Source organism: Hippichthys cyanospilos, chromosome 5 (genome assembly GCF_059441005.1).
Source record: "Hippichthys cyanospilos isolate Australia breed blue-spotted pipefish chromosome 5, RoL_Hcya_1.0, whole genome shotgun sequence".
In the NCBI taxonomy this organism is placed as follows: Eukaryota; Metazoa; Chordata; class Actinopteri; order Syngnathiformes; family Syngnathidae; genus Hippichthys; species Hippichthys cyanospilos.
Window position 1 is genome coordinate 23,617,410 of NC_142373.1, and position 16,972 is coordinate 23,634,381.

Here is a 16,972-nt window from a genome sequence, read left to right on the forward strand (position 1 = left end):
GCATTACACTACCATTGCATGACTTTTATATTACTCTCGCAAACATAACAGGTTGGCTTGAGCCTAAAAACAGTACAAATCATATAATCTGTATTGTATTTTAAACCTGTAAAGACAAGATACAAAATCTTTTAATCATGGCACGTCACAGCATAGTGATGCCTTTTTTATGCTTTAGGCAGAAACAATTAGTGCATTCCACATCATCACTGTGTTTAACATGAGTTTGCCCATCTTACGTACGTATTGCCCATATTCATATTCTTATTAGTCTGCTGCTGCCACACTTATTTCTGCTGTAGTAGATACTAATGACAGGAAGTGAATATTTTTGCCCGGGACTTTTCTCCTCCGATTTCTCTGTGTTTTTGGTGAATTTGGGGAAAAAAAAACCCATCACTTTCAGGTTAAAAATACATTGTAATGCATTGCGTTACTCTCATTTGTACTAAGTTTTACAATTTTTGTGTGTGTAATGCATTACACTACCGCACAGGTGTCAAACTCAATGCCCAGGGGCTAGATCCGGCCCGCTACTTAATTTAATGTGGCCTGTGAAGTACTAATTGGGACTTCCAAGTTTCTGGCTAAAAGGCAAAATTTTCAAGTTATCTTCCACTTTTACAATTTTCTTTTATCATCAATAGCCCTGTTGAGCAATTTTGAACAGCTTCTGATTTTCAAATGTGTAACTGTGTGACAATCATACTTCAAATTTATTTGACTTCACAATCAAAACGGTCCGCCGACAAAACCTAAAACTACACTGCGGCCCAAGGTAAAAATGAGTTTGACACCCCTGCACTTCCGTGTGACAGCAAGAAGTAATGCATTACAGTATTTGCATTCCTCCAAATGCTATTTGTGTGGGGTGGACTTATTTCCCACGTCACCCCACTAGTTGGTACTGAAGTGTCTTGTACCTCCAGCCACCAGCCCTGACTCTCCCAGCTGGATTGCCACTCCAAAGCCTCCCAATTTGACGGGAGCAGAATTCTCCTTGGATGCCAGCAGCACACAGTGAGGCTAAATGAGAAGAGAGACAGAAAGGATTTTGTGGTTGGCTCCGGCTAACTAAAGAGTGACACCCTTCTATAAATGTTAATCACACACCCGCAAAGCAACATCAGTTCACGCACAAAAGTTGAATACGAGGGAAGCTTTCTTGTAGGGAGGAACAAACATTGTTCTTTTTACTACTTCCTAAATAAAAAAATATGTTTGACCGGCAAATAGCAGAAAGTTCATCAAAACTGGACTTAAAGTGTACTCTAGTGACACAATTGCCCTATTTTGCTCTTGAGTGCTACAAATCGGACATGCATAATGTCAGTGTGAAGAAAAAAAACAAGCTATTCATAGAAAATCTTCAGATTGGAACCGGGGCCGTTTCAAACGCAGAAACAAATGTGATTTGTCCCGTATTGAGTGTCTGGTGACGGAAGTGAAATAAAAACACAAGAAGGTTAGACATAAGATCAGATATAACCCATCAATGCAAGCTTGATTTCATCAAAATAAAGCAATTGGTTTGACCAAGCAACAACATAAACAATATCAGACAACACTCATTGTATATCAAAAACTATTGAAATATGATTACTCCCTAAATATTCAATGTAAATTCAACTAAGTATGGAACATCATTCTACTATATCATTAACGGGGTAGCCTCGGGCAGCAGGTAGCAAAAAAGAATAACGCACAAGCCCGTCCTAAAAAGTGATGGGACATCCTTTTAAAGGAATGTTATAAAAGTGCTCTTTAAAAAAATGTAATCATCAGCAAACCCGTATACAAATAATAATGGTGCATGTTAGCATTTTAATCTGATATTGATCCATGTTTCTTGATTATGTTTTTTTGTTCATGATTATGTTTTACTTATTCATGATTTTTGAGTATATTTTTCAAATGTAGCATATAATAACCATATTAAAAGGTAATTTGAGAAAATATGTTCATTCAGGAAACTATATCATACTGGTAGCACCATGCACTTTCCGTACCCAAATAGCAGCTCTCCTGCGCTGCATATTCTCTATTTATATTGTTTACTTTTATTTTGACAAATACTTATTTACATGTAATTTGGGCATTCATGCATTGTGTCACCTATTCTGTAAATGTACAACAAACATGTTAAGGAAATACAAACCAAAAATGTGATGCAGCTAGCATGCAAATCCAGTTCAAGGAAGTGACCATACAATAATGGGATATTTTTAAAAATGTTGAGCACCTAAGGGAATTGTTCCTTACTTATTTAAATACAGATTATGTGTTTAATGTTTAATGTTCAGTCACATACCTACTTCTCATACTTGTATGGTGGTTGTAAATGGTCCAATAAAAAAAGTTACCTAAAATGTGTCAAGCACCATCAAATCAAGAAACATGTATGTATTAAAGGAATAGTGTGTAAGATTTAGAGCTTTTTCATGACGGACAGCAGGAGGTGCTGCATTTACCATTGTCCGCAGCGATAACAAACATGGCCGGCTCCTGAAACGTGCCACCTCCCATGTAATATCATTTAATGAGAACTAGACTTATGATTATATTTAAAACATACTGTTGGTCATTCATAACATTCATTTGCAAGTTTTTGAAATTTACAATGATCTCATTTAGTTCCTGAAAAACGATCTAAATCTTACACACTGTCTCTTTAAAAATACAGGACAAAGCTAAACAGTTGCCATTATACCGTATACATTAAAAACAAGAAACACATACGCACAAAAAGGAAGATGGTTTGATTGTCTCGGCCAGTGCTATTGTTGGGATTTTGTATTTTCGGAACCTTTTTTTTCCTGTCAGAATGCCTCCACTCAGCACAATACTGGAACTGCGTTTTACAATAAGAAGCAGGAGTAGAAAGTACATTGTTTTATACAAGTTGTGCATGATGCAGGCTGCCACCACTTGCACTCAAGTGTGTAACCAGAACTTGTGAATTGAGTCCAGCCCCCCCTTGCTCCCTCGCAGTGTGTATTGGGACTACAAGTGGAAAGAAGAGAAATCGACCACAGCCTAACATTTTCTCTGCGCGACATCACCGCATTTGACATGTCAGCAATTCTCTGTTGACTTTCGGCGGCACACGCGGGCAGGGGAACGTGAGCGACAGCCTTGGGAATGGACGGAAAGGGAACAAAAGATTTTCTCTCTCTTCAATGCGAGCAGTGAACCACTACAGTTTGAAGCCACTTGACTGAGTGTTGGAAGCCGGATGAGATGTTGAGAAACGTGTCTTTTCCACAGGCTGAAAGTCGGAGTAAGTACAGGCGCAGTGACTGAGGGGAAGTGTGACGAGCGCAAATGAGCAACTGAAAGAACATTGTTCATGGACTTAAATGCCTAGGTGAGTACATCTTATTTGAAGTTCTGATAATGTGTTTTTACTTATGTTAGAGGCTAAACAAAAGCAATACAGTCTTAGCATTAGGTTGATAGAGACAATTTAATGACAGACAACAATTTTTGCATGTATGAAACAAAAAAGTAACTACTGTATTTAGACACAACATGAACTACAAAGTATGAACTACAAAAGAGATAAACATACACAATTCCTGGTTCAAGTGGAAAGTGGCAGCTACCATCAATTCAGACATTTTCACTGTTGTTTAAGATTTGAATTGTTTTGGCTTTTTGCAACATTTGCATTATTAAATAAAACAAAAAATGGCTTCTGGCTAATGAAAAGCATCAAGTACTGTATGTGAACACAAACTCACCTAGTCATGTTTTTTTTTTTTCTTTTGTGGAATCTATCGTCAACTATCCACTTGAATTTGTCTATTTTTGTGAAGTTGTCCATTTGACTGTGTAAGATCTTTGTATGTTGGGGAAGGATTAAGTTTAGCCTGGGTTATTAGTGAGAGTAACGGCATGTGCGTGCATATGCACATCTTCAAAATCTAACCATCAGCAAGCCATTATATTTTATATTTTAAGCCATTCATACATAAGTATATATAAATACTGTGTGTGTGTGTGTATATATATATATATATATATATATATATATATTAAAAAATATATTATCTATCTATCTATCTATCTATCATTTGGGGATGAGAATTTGTAATATGTACAGTTTAACTAACAGGTGTCAAACTCCATTCCTTGAGGGCCGGTATCCTGCCTGTTTTTTTAAGCTTTCTCTCTCAAACATACCTTATCAAAATGATTAGGATCATTTTCAAGCTCTTGCAGAGCTTGGTAATAAGCTAATCATATGAATCAGATGTGTTCGGGGAGAAAACTGGGAAACAAGCAGGATACCGGCCCTCTAGGACTGGAGGTCGACACCTATGGACTTAAAAGAAAGGGTGGTGCACAGGTATCGCAATTAATAATGGCATGCACTTATGAAAGCGAGTCGTGCTAATTACTCAAGAAATTGCTGTCCAATACGCTGGCAATACCGAGCTAGCATTAGCACTCTTACCATATCGGTTGCATGTGTTGTGTTGTTTTCAGGTTGGAGGATTGTTACTATCGCACTATCCAATCCAATTTCCATTTTGTCAACGGGATGAACTTGACAATGACCCCTGAGTCCCACCAGCCTTGCATCGATTACAACGCTCTTCAGAGCCCACTGGCGGTGCTTTACTCCATCATCTTTGCTTTGGGGCTACTCGGAAATCTGGTGGCTCTTTGGGCTTTGTTCCACGTGAGCGCGAAACGGAACTCGGTGCGAGTTTTCCTCATCAACGTGGCGTTCGCCGACCTTCTCCTGGTGGTCTGTATGCCGTTTAGGATTCTCTACCATGGCAGGGGAAACGTTTGGACTTTGGGGCCCACGCTCTGCAATGTGGTGGGGAGCTTTTTCTACATGAACATGTACATCAGTATCACTCTGCTGGGGCTGATCAGTGTGGATCGCTACATGAAGATCCACCGTGGAACTCTGGCACAGAGTAGGCTAAAGTCCACCAGGTGGAGCACTGCCATCTGTGCGGCTATCTGGATCATGGCCTTTGGCTTGGCTTCAGCCTTCCTCGTGCAGAATACTTCATCGCAGATGAACAGGTTGGTGACCTCCTGGTTAGCATAATTTGCTAGATAATGTTACGTGTAGGAATGGAACGATATCAGAAGCTGACCATATGATTGAAATTACCCCTCTAAAATCTGGCAAATTCAAAAATTGTCTGCGGCAGCCAAAGACTGAGTCACATCGATAGGAGGATTCCACTGCAGGCTGCAAATTGCCCGTGAAGGCAGACAAAGCGGGAGAGGGGAAAAATCAAAACAAAAACTTAGCGGTTTTGTCAAATTTGGACGGTTTTAAATCACCTGCCTTTCAAAATTTTGATGTATTGCCATTACGGTTATCGGCCCATGCCGAGTTCCGCGTTTCCATTACTAGTAACTAAATAAGCAGTTCAATCTTAAAATTTAGGGTAGCAAAACAATTGGGCCATACCAATATGTGAGCTGCACATAACTTGGCCTTTTGCTAGCAAAATTCTTGTACCATATGTTATAGACTTGAAAGCGCACAGAATTAGAAATCGCTGCCACAATGAAAAGGTTTACTTTTGTAGCTTCATATGCTGTATAGGGCACTCTGGAGACATCAAGGGAAACAAACTAGCACACCAAACGAGTTCAAGTTTTATTCAACTTCAACATTGATGATTAAGGCCAACCTGATTATAATGTTGCTAAATTGAGGGTTCTAAGAGTAGATTATAGTAAAAAAATAAAAATAAAATAAAATAAAACAACAACCGCAGCTCAATCAGCACTTGGTCTTCTTTGGCATGAAAACTGAGTGCGCTTTTCAGGGCTGTCACTCGCAAATATTTTTAACATCGATCATTCTATCAATTATTCCATCGATGAATTGAACAACCAGATAGTTGTATTTTGCATGAAAAGGTTTTTCGATTTGTTTGATTGCTTGTTTTTGTCTTACGATTTAAAAAAAACAATCCCAAATATTACAAGAGGTTGATGAGAACATTAATGTTGTACTCATCAACCTTTCTGAAACCGATGAAGATACTGGTGTGGTTATTGATTTCTGGAGTGAAAGGCGATGTTTGCAATGACTTGTTTTTAGTACGCCAAAGATAATCACTGTCTTTTTGAATGACAACAAAAACTAAGAAATATTTACTGTTGAGAAGCTGGCATTAGAGGAATTGGGACAATTTTGAGTGGAAATAAAATCACGTGATCAACAGTTGGCGTTTAATTTGACAATGGATTAGTTGTCGATTAATTAATTTTGGCAGCTCTGGTGCTTTACGTGCAGACGTATGCAAACTGACTGCACCAACTGCTTGTTGTCCTTGGATATATCCAAAATTGTATAGACTTTAGAAATCTGACGCATGTTTGTAATGTCAGGCATTAGTGGTGTGGTAATATACAGTCCGAGGGAGAAATTGCACACACAAGAGGTCAGCGTTAAACATTTGCAGCTTGTAGAACTGCGTTAAGGTTCTTTGGAAAGAACAATTATAATGGGTGTTTTTCCATTCAGTATTCAGATGGAAACAATTGAAACATTTTTTGACTTTCCCCATAACTTAGAAGTTCCACAACTTCTCCTTTTTGGATTGCTTTAGGTGTTTCCATTACAGACAGCTCCATGATGCAAAGTGGAAAGCGTACATGAACATTGGCATTCTGGTGGTCTTCTGGCTGGTGTTCATCTGCCTGATGGCGTCCTACATCAAGATCGCCTTCAAACTTCTGAGGACATCGCAGAATAAACCCCAACTCCCCAATGCTCACCGCTACTCACGAACTGCATGGAAATCCTTCTTTATCCTGTTCCTCTTCACCGTCTGTTTTGTCCCTTATCATGTGATTAGGGTGTTCTACATCAGGACCCAAATTACAGACACTTCCTGCTTCTGGAGGGGCGTGGTCGACAAAGCCAATGAATTAGCGTTGCTCTTCTCGGCTCTCAACACCTGCCTGGATCCTGTTCTTTTATTCCTCCTATTGTCCTCTATGAGGAAGGAGGTGCGGCGCTTGATGGGCAACGTGTTCCGTGTACGAGATACTTGGGCGGGAATTAGCGGAAGCAGCTCCACGGTTGAAATGGAAGCGAGGATGGCTAGGGCTGACAGAAGTCAAATTAATGCCCCAATGACTTTGAAATAAAAGATTTGTTGACCTGATTTGTGGCTTATTATTAGTTCCATAGCTAAAGCTTCCTAACAGCGGTATGAGCTAACATATTGGAGACTTACTATGTGAAATACTTAAGTCCTTTAGTATTAACTAAAACAACAGGGGCAAGACCAAGTTTAACAATCTTTTATCTGTTCCAGATGCTTTTCGTTTACTTAAAAAACAAGGAAAAAAAACTGTTTCTTTTTCTGTAATGACAATTCTTACTCACAGCAACCACATATTGTAAATTTTGGACTATAAGCCAATACTTTTTTTCTAACGTTTTCAAACCTGCGGCTTGTGGTCCTGCAGTTTTTTTTTTCTCGCCGAGGGAGAACAATCTCTCAGTAAACAAAGGGAGGCAGAAGAAGGTGCTATGGAAGTATCGACTTGGAGTTTGAATTGCGATTTCACTTGACGCCAGGGGGCACGCTCCAACACAAACAGGCATGTTACTGTTGAGTTGGTGCGGTATTCTAACAATTTGAGTGTGTTGGCGTTATGTACAAAATATGTTGGTGCTACTCTTATTTATAAACATGCAGGCGTGCTCAGCGTGAGATGAAGGCATGATGAAGGCGTGGGTTTGAAAAAAGTTTTAGAGAACAATTTCACAAACAGCACAAAAATAGCATAAAGACAATTTCATTTTGTTTTAATTGTTTTTAACTGTTTTTTTCAGATGTGCAGTGATTAAATTACTGAAACATTATTTTCTTTACATATTCTTTTCCAACAGAAGATCTGACTCTGGATCCCTACTTTCTTTTTATATTAACTTTGATTTTTTTACTTGACAAACTTGTAATTAGGGGAGTCATTATTTAATATTTTTGGAATGGATTAGTCTATCAATTTTCTATCAGTTACACAAATGACGAAATCAAATTTTACTCTGTATTCAGAGTAAAATTCAGAGCTTTAGTTTGAGATAGATGTTTTCAGTTGACCTATTTTTAAAGACTTGTCTGACTTGTTGACTTTTTTTTCCAGCCCAAAACGCCAAAAAGTAACGGTCTTTCCCATTGGCAATTCTTACTTTAACTAAATATTTTTTCATTTGTTTTAGTGCTCACAACCATTTTTGCATTGAACGAGGTGTGATTTTTTTCCCTAACATTTAAGCATGAATGCAAAACATAAACGACATTTAATTGCTTCTTCTTTTCGTGCAGAGGAATTGAAAGACTTTAACCTTCAAGGGGGGTATATTTCTTTCTTCCCAGCAGTGTTGAATGCAGCAATATAGTCAGACAAAAAGACCACAGTGATGGCGTTACTCGCTGTGAGGTGGCCATGGAAAGAACAATAATGGAGACCCAAGCAGACAGTGTTCTTCCATTAGTCACTGCAATGCAATCACTGAAACATTCAGACAAAACCATCCTCAAGACACAGACAACATCAAAGCCAAACTTTGATGAGCACAAGCGCCAGCTGAACTTTTATAGATACGAAAGCCTGAAGTTAAATTCTAACACATATTGTCTTTGCATTTGTAGCTGTAACATACATGTTTTTCCCTTTGGGCAATTTTTTAGCATTAATTTCATGTTGTCTAACTATTAGGTGGGGTGGCGCAGAATACAAAATTAGGACAGCTGTGCTATCTAGAGGTCCATTAACCCGTAGCACTGACAACTACAGCCTGAGTAGTACTGTAAGTCCTACACCCACTACTGACGTATTAAAGATACAACTGTGAGCTGATCTTTATACAATAAACCCAGCGAGATTGTGTTTTAGCATTTGCACCCATTATGTTGGGATTTCTAAGAAAATTTTTTAGTGCACATCCCTAAATCTGGAGTTTTAAAAACACCAAAAAATAAATTGCCCCCTCAGGGTATTACAGAGCAATAATTTTTCAATTTCACTATTTGCTGTAACCACATTATACAGAAAACATATGCCTGTGACTATTATTGTTTCTCTGTATGTGTTGCTGGTCTGTATACGTATATCAAAGAAACCGTTGTTTGAAGGTTTCTGTTGCAATTACTGTGACATCTAGCATGTCTACAGTTTTTTACATTACACATGACTATGCAATTGTGTTGTTAGAATTTCAAACTGCATGATTTCGTCTAAGAATGAGAAAAAAGACAATTTCGCAATCTGAAAACTTAACCATCAAACATTATGTTAATGTTGATTTCAATTAGGAGTGACAAATAATTTGATGTCAGCATGCTGTCTCTATTATTTGGCGAACAACGCGAAGAAGAAAGAGTCTCAATGTGATGCTATGTCCCAATGTATATAGTGCAGGCATAAAGGTTAAAAGTGTGTTGGTAAAACTGAATTAGGAATTTACACCTGTGACAGGAGGTGCTGGAATGTGTCACCTGTGATATATGGGAGCTCTACATGCTTGTGGTATTTGCCATAATGTTCTGTGCAGCCAGGACAGATATCTGTACTACTTTTCTGTGCTATAATAAATACAATTTGCTGTGGTACTTGTCTAGTATTTTTCGAACGCTCAATTGCACATATTTGTGGTTGTGTCTTAAAAAAAAGTGTCATATTATTGCTGCTGGAAGAAGGTTCCATATTATTGCTGTAGGCTCTAACACAAGTTGGTGTGTGACTCAATAGCGCCTCTTCTAGTTACAACTGGGTAGTGCACACTACGGTCGCCTCTGGCTTCTAGGCACCATTAATCAACCTTAATCAAAGATAACGATCAAATAGCCATAATTTTGCCCATCCCTAATAGATAGTGTGTTGAAAAAAAGTAGTCTGAGAGTGTACACACACACACACCCAGCCACAAAGAAATGCTGGCAGCGGTGATGTATGGACAGAGATAAATACTGAGGCTTTAAATCAATTCACTGACTTTCATGCATGGGAAGTTGCAGCGCGCTCAAGCAGCTTTCTTGTAAATTTAAGTGTGTGTGTTGGGGAGGTGAGAGGGAAGACATGAATTGGGGGGAGCACATCTGATAAGGGTGAGACAGCAGCTTCTGTTATAGGGTGATAGTCGAAACCTGCTGTATTTATAACCACATTAAACACCTTCTATCCGCACACAATTGTTGTTGGTGATTTATTTCTGTTGTAACAAGTGGCTGCTGGTTAGCCCAATACATGCTAACAACACCAAGGTCACAATAGCAATGCATTATGTGACAATTAGTGTGCAAAAGGAAATGTTTTTCAAGTAACATTACTCAGAAAATGTATTCTCACTGCAGTGCCACTTTATTGTCATAAACGTACAACTACTACCCACACATTATAAGTTTATTCTTGCATTAGCGCCACTTGGATTCAAACTTTGTAAACTCTGTAAAATTGCAAATTTATTCTTGTTGTAATTCCTAATTACTTTTCCCCCCGTACAAATACAACTATAATTCTGCAACACTATAAAAGTAATCGTATTAAAGTGCAACAATACACTTTCAATATTATGTCTTTGTTAATGTAAACTTATGACATTTTTTTTTTTTTAATTCTCATAAAATCCATCCATCTATTAGCTATTGCTCTGTCCGGGGTTGGGTCGCGGGGCCAGGGAAGACCAGAATACCTTCTCCCCAGCCCCTTTGTCCTCTGGGAAGAACACAAGCCGTTCTTTTTAACTATGTCGAACTCACCAGCTGGGAGACATAGTCTCTCCAGCATGTCCTGGGTTGTCCCCCCCATGGGACATGCCTGAAACACCTCACCAGGGAGGCATCCAAACCCGATGCCCGAACCACTTCAATTGGTTCCTCTCAACGCCGAGGAGCAGCGATTCGATATTGAGTCCCTCCCGGAGCCGCGGCTCGTGACCATCAGTAAGGGCAGGAACGTAGATTGACAGGTAAGTAGGAAGCTTCGCCTTTCGGGTTAGCTCTTCCTTCACAACGACAGACCGGTACAGCGTCTGCATCACAGTCGATGCTGCACAGATCCGCCTGTCGATCTTCCTGTTCCATCCTACCCAAGACTCCGAGATACTTGAACTCCTCCACTTAGGGCAGGACTTCATCCCCGACTCAGAGAGGGCACGCCACCCTTTTCCCACTGAGGACCATGGTCTCATATTTGGAGGCGCTAATCTTCTTCCCAGCCGCTGCGAACCGCTCAGGTGAGAGTTGGAGGTCACGGCCCGAAGAAGCCAACAGCACCACATCATCCGCAAAGAGGAGAGATGCAATGCTGAGGCCTTCAAACTGGACCCCCTCAATGCTTCAGTTGTGCCTAGAAATTCTGTCCATAAAGATAATAAACAGAAACTGTGGCAAAGGGCAGCCTCGGTGGAGTCCAAACCCCACAAGAAACCAATGTGACTTACTGCCAGCTATGTGGACCAAACTCTGACATTGGTGGTACGGGGATGGAACAACCCAATCAAGGGGTTTAGTACCCCGTACTCGTGAAGCGCATCCCACAGAACTCCCTTTGTGTATATTTAGGTTAAACTCTTATATAAATGTTGTAAATATATTATTTATTCACATAACATTAAAGCACGAAAAATACCACTTTATGTTTATAATATTACAACTTAAGTCTCATAAAATTTAAACTTTGTTATTAAATAAATTTTCTGATCATAAAATTGCTCATTATTGTTGTTACTCTTCTAATATTCTTTCTTGCAATAACGAGTGCAACCTTATGAGTATTTTCTTGGAATTGAGTTATGTTTTAAAATTTCTCAAAACATAAGACATGAATTCTATTTTTTTCAATACATACTTGATATTTGTCATATTCCTACAACTTTATTCTTGTAATACTGCAATTACATTCCATTAAAATGTCATTTGATTATTGCAGCATAACACAATTCTTGAAAAATCATTTATTGCTGAAAATTACATTTTATTGTATAATATGACATTCTCAGAAAATCCTTTTTAACGATATTTGCTCTAAGATAATGCAATTAATTTCCACCTTAAATTGTAATACACTTCAGTTTCACACTTATATTTAGTCATGGTCATCATAGAGCAATAATACCCATATTATAAATACATTTTGTGGTGTGACTTCTAATAGTGAATCAAGTGCCCCGCCCTCCCCAAAAAATGTGGTCCCTCTACTTATGAAAATAAGTTGTTCTCTGCTAAACCCTTTGAATGAATCATATTCACTGTAGCAGTTGACAATGAATGCAGTTCACTTGTTTGCCTTGACATGGTTCTGGTGTGTTGGTGATGAGTGCAGAGAGAAACCTTTTTAGGTCCTTTAATTTGTAAGTTTTTATTTTGCACTTCCAGTGATCTAGGCATCATTTTGAGTCCACAGGAGCAAAACTATTTATTTTTTGATTATTTTGAGCATGTAAATTGACTTAAGTTTATTTTGGGGTCATGCGAAGTACTTTACTGTGTGATGTCATTCAGCCCACTCAATTTTATGTTTGTTAGTTCTCCTGTGTAAACAGTTGGTGGGAAATGTAGGTGAAGTGTGTAAAGATGAAAAGTGCAAGATCTCAGGAAAACATCTGTGCAAAAAACTAGTGTCTCGTTTGTGGACAGCTGGCATATTAATAAATTAAGAAAATGCACCAATGCTGTAAGAAATATGGGTTGTGATAACATATCCTGAATATTCACTCGCTACGACATAATATTGTTCTCCCGAGGCGTTTTGAAACGGAACATTTTTTTTGTAACACTAGGCATTTGTATGTAGAGGTACCACTGTAAATAAACACATTGACATTATTAGGTTGCAACAAACCAGAGAATCTGAGTTTCCTCTTATCCAACTTATATTGAAAAGGCTGTAATGAATGAAAATGTTCTTTTGCAAGATAGCCTGTGATTGAAACTCAAATTTTTATTCATCTTGATGAGATTAAGAAATGGTGGGAGGTCACATCAAACCAGGGATGCTGAGAGGGCATCAGTTTTAGGAAAGAAGCAGCTGCTGCTGTTTTCAGCATCCAGATGTTGAAGTGAAAGCAGCTACAATGCCAGTGCAGCGAATGCTGCAGCCCGAGTGTTTCTAACTACACTGCTTTTGAAAGCTGTGATAAAAAAGGTAGAAATACCTTAACATCTCTGTGGATGACATTATTGTCATGGCAGTAGCGCAGCGCCTCCAGGATCTGTCTCATATAGTGACTAAGAAAAGCAAAAAAAGCCCGTGTCAAAATCCAATTAAAATGGCGGCCCGAGCCGCGAATAGAAGGCAAATTAATCTCACCTGGCCACGGCTTCGCTGTAGACAAAACCGGCGTCTGCCCTCTTGACGATCTCAAAGCACAGGTCTGCTCCGTCCATGCTGAGACACACACACGCATGCACACACACAGATGCAGAGTTCAGAGTGGTGTCAAGAAACATGTTTAAATAATGAAAATGAAAGTGTGCCAGCTAATCGAAAAACATAAAATGGATTCACTAACTCACTTAAGTACATTTGAGAATTCTTGCCCAGGGCTGTAGATAGAAGAATATGGACTTTTTTGAAAGGACGTGCAGTTATTAGGAAAGCCACTAGAGGTCACAATTGATGACATAACTGCACCTAATGTTTTTTTTTTTTTTTTAATATCTGGTCAAACTTGAAGAATTCTGCTACCTTCGGGTACTATTTAAGTGTTGTTTAGTTTGAATATAAAATATAAATATAATATAATATAAAAATGGTGCTCTCTGCAGGATGAAAACACAATCCATCTAATGAGATTCTGATCCAGTTAGAATCAGTTTCCTGCTGGTCCAACATCTCAATGGGAAGCTGACGGCCATTGCCTCAGATTCCTTTTTTCTTTTTAAATCGCTCTTTAATTACACAAACAGGCACAAGTTGGCGTGTTGAATGACATCCATAGCTGACCTCGTCAAGTTACAACTGACACCGTCCCTCCTAATTGCTCGGCTTCATTTCTTCCCCAATTAATAAAAGGCAGTCTTGGTGTCCTCTCCAATTAGGCCAAGCTGCGGTGAGGCTCTTGTTTTCAGCACATCCACCATACAGGATTACACACTATTCATATTTGAGCCTGCTTCAGGGAGAGATAGATGAAGACGTCTGCAGTTATCTTATATGCCTGCTCTGTTATCTGCCCTCTGAGGGATGAAGTGCTCAAATATCTCTCACATCTACCTGTAGCCTCTTTTACACAGAAGTGCTGCAAAACAGAGCTGCATCATTCACAGCCATAACATAACATCCACAAATCATTTACATGTACCCAGTGAAGCAGGTTACTGCCACAAATGTGAACTAAAAGATAGATTTACAACAAAGATAGATTTTTTTTCAGCGAAAGATGTTACCGATTCCCGCTGTACTTCTCACCTGCCACTCCTTATCATTTCCCTTTAGGGTTTGGGAGGAGGCAGCCGCTTGCAGCACCAGAGTGTGTCATTTTAATTAATTACATTTTCTTCTATTTCTGAATGTGGTGAGAAAGAACCAGCTAGGGCAGGGGAAAAAAGGTTTGGATTGGGGAGGATTTTCTTTGTACTACTGAAGTGGAAGAGGAACGGGGAATTATTCCATTGCAGAGGTTCTGTGAGAGGTCTAAAATATTTTTTGTAAGGCAGCTAATGTGATGAGTCCATAAGTAGGACAAGTTTTTTCGTTTGTGCAAGTTTTGCAAAAATTACTTGGCCGTCTCAACAGCAAGGACACCAATGGGAAAACACAGCCCCAAAATAAATACTTGTAAGGTGCTACAGTGGGCACAGCAAATAACCAACTGGACTCCAACTTCTTAAGACAATCACTTGGCCGCTCCCCTTAAAGCAGTGCTTCTCAATTACAGTGGGTCCACATTAATCCATTCCGCGGTTGGGGTTGTAAGGCGAATCCAAACCTATGTTAAATAGCTAATGCGTTTAGAACTCCAAGTAAAAACATCAAAATTGTACATACATATTAAAAATTGGTACCAAAATAGTATAGTAAGTGCTACGTACATAAAATATACATTTATACAATCAGAAAACATCATAAATAAAAAAATGGAGAAAGGATTTCTTTACTTTTGAGTGCCGCTTGTTATGCCCATATTCCCTAATAAGGGTTATCTCCAGCACTCACAATCAAACAAAGCTTTACCGTGCCGCCATTTTTAAACAAGTGAGGCCGACCAATAGCAGACCACAATCTCCGTGAGGAGACCCCTACCAATAGCAGAATTGTAGTGACGTGTTGTAGGAATGGTAACTGAAAATAAGTGTAATTACCTAAAAACGCCTGCAGATGGAGACGAAACAACACAAATACAGCCAAGCCCCTAGGGTCATGACAGTAGTAAAACGGGAAAATGTTATGAAGAGGGGGTGAAAAAACGTAAATCAGGGACGTTGTAACGTGGGGGTCCACTGTGTATTTTGCCAAACCGCCCCTAGGAAAGGGAAAACTCCCCCCCCCACTCGACGTGCTGACTATAAATAAAATTATTATCTATACAAATTGTATAAGCATACCTAAACCTATATCCTTTTTAACATTAACAAAAGAAAAAATGCAATCACAATATAAATCAACTTTAAACACCTGTTAATTATTTTTTACAGTGTTTATACAGGTTACAGCTTAGTGTAAAAACAGAAAAAAATAACCATGTGCATTAAAGTGCCTGAAACAAAAAAAAAACGTTTTAAAAACTCTTATTTCATTGCAACTACACCTCACATGACAAAAACAAAGCGTTTTCATCCGTGGCATCACCTCGCGCCCCGCCCCACTATTTGAGAAGCACTGCCTTAAAGGTACGGGACAACACACAATTACTACTGCTCCCTGGACTTATACTATTTATGAATGCACAAACAATGGCACTTCATGAACATAGCGAGAAGCAGAACCACCAGCAGACATCTACCCTTGCCAGTTGCTATGCTCATAATAGCAATAACAGCAACAAAAGATTGGAAAAAAAACAACAAAAAAGAAAAGAAAAACAGAAGTCAGTAACTATGGCAACATAGGATGGCTGCTCTATGGCTTCAGCCCCAAGGAGCCAATTGTTAGTCCATACTTTTGCTTTACTGTATACTATAAGTCCGTGTTCAGTACATACATTAATTACGCAAAAGGCACAGCGGAATTCCATTTTACAAAGGTGCCATTAGTTATTTAATTACGACAGTGATACTACATAGAATAAGACAGAAAATATTGTTGCCTTTCTGCTTTGTGACAAGGCCTTGTTTTTCCTAGCTTGAGTGCCAAATGTTGGGGATCTTCTGCCCTCCTTTGATGGAATTTTAAGCAAGAAAATGCTCTGTTGGGTGAGATGAGAATCTGAAATAAGCCAGGGAAGCGGCAAAGAAATGAGGATACAAGAGCGGGGATAAGAGGAAGGGAGAGATGTTGGCTTCTCGCAAGTGTGAAATCTTAATCTTCATCTTTTCTCTCTTCCATGCATCGCCGCTCCATGCAGTCTCTTGTTCCTCATGCAAAGTCCCTCCGCCACAAATTGTGCTTTCTCTGTAACTGGATGTGTGACCTACAATTCGAAGACCATGTAGAGCATCCCGTCGGAGCTGTAGGTCTCCAGCAGCTCCACGATGTGCGGGTGCTTGAGCATGTGGCATATGCTGGCCTCCCTCTTCAGGTCTAAAAGGTTAAAGAGGGGACAATACAATATTAGCACAGTTTGCAGATCTTCTCAATTGACAACCATATCAATAATTACCCATCATGCATCAGAAAGTTAGCAAATGTGTAATTAATCAATCATTTTTTTTTTTTGGGGGGGGGGGGGGGGTAATAAAATGTTTCCTTATTGGGGTTGAATTATTTTGAAATTACCGTATTTTACACACCTAAAAGCCTTAATTATTTTAAAAAGCTGATGGTGTGCCTTATAATGCGCCTTATATATGGATCAATATTGAGATTGGGA

At 39.1% G+C, this 16,972-nt stretch overlaps 2 protein-coding genes across 20 annotated transcripts in view; one reads left to right on the plus strand and one right to left on the minus strand.

The window, feature by feature from the left end:
* The window catches only part of LOC148424048 (peripheral plasma membrane protein CASK), a 116,665-nt gene that overhangs the window by 35,008 nt on the left and 64,685 nt on the right, over nucleotides 1-16,972 (minus strand). For all 19 annotated transcript variants that reach the window (XM_088414599.1, XM_088414605.1, XM_088414609.1 and 16 more), the window contains exons 3-6: nucleotides 16,578-16,683; nucleotides 13,312-13,389; nucleotides 13,157-13,229; nucleotides 924-1,026 (exon numbers count right to left, since the gene is read on the minus strand). In XM_088414599.1, the coding sequence (XP_088270725.1) occupies nucleotides 924-1,026; nucleotides 13,157-13,229; nucleotides 13,312-13,389; nucleotides 16,578-16,683 (360 nt within the window). The remainder of the gene's footprint in view (nucleotides 1-923; nucleotides 1,027-13,156; nucleotides 13,230-13,311; nucleotides 13,390-16,577; nucleotides 16,684-16,972) is intronic.
* On the plus strand, nucleotides 3,128-7,213 carry LOC148424049 (putative G protein-coupled receptor 34). The gene is made up of 3 exons (XM_088414617.1): nucleotides 3,128-3,367; nucleotides 4,492-5,046; nucleotides 6,597-7,213. The coding sequence occupies exons 1-3, from the start codon at nucleotides 3,360-3,362 to the stop codon at nucleotides 7,138-7,140; spliced, it is 1,107 nt and encodes a 368-aa protein (XP_088270743.1). The 5' UTR covers nucleotides 3,128-3,359; the 3' UTR covers nucleotides 7,141-7,213.

What these genes read in the sequence shown, in the direction of transcription:
- LOC148424049 (XM_088414617.1), top strand. An exon ending in ACTTCATCGCAGATGAACAG is followed by an intron (nt 5,047 to 6,596) that starts GTTGGTGACCTC and finishes GGATTGCTTTAG; the next exon opens with GTGTTTCCATTACAGACAGC.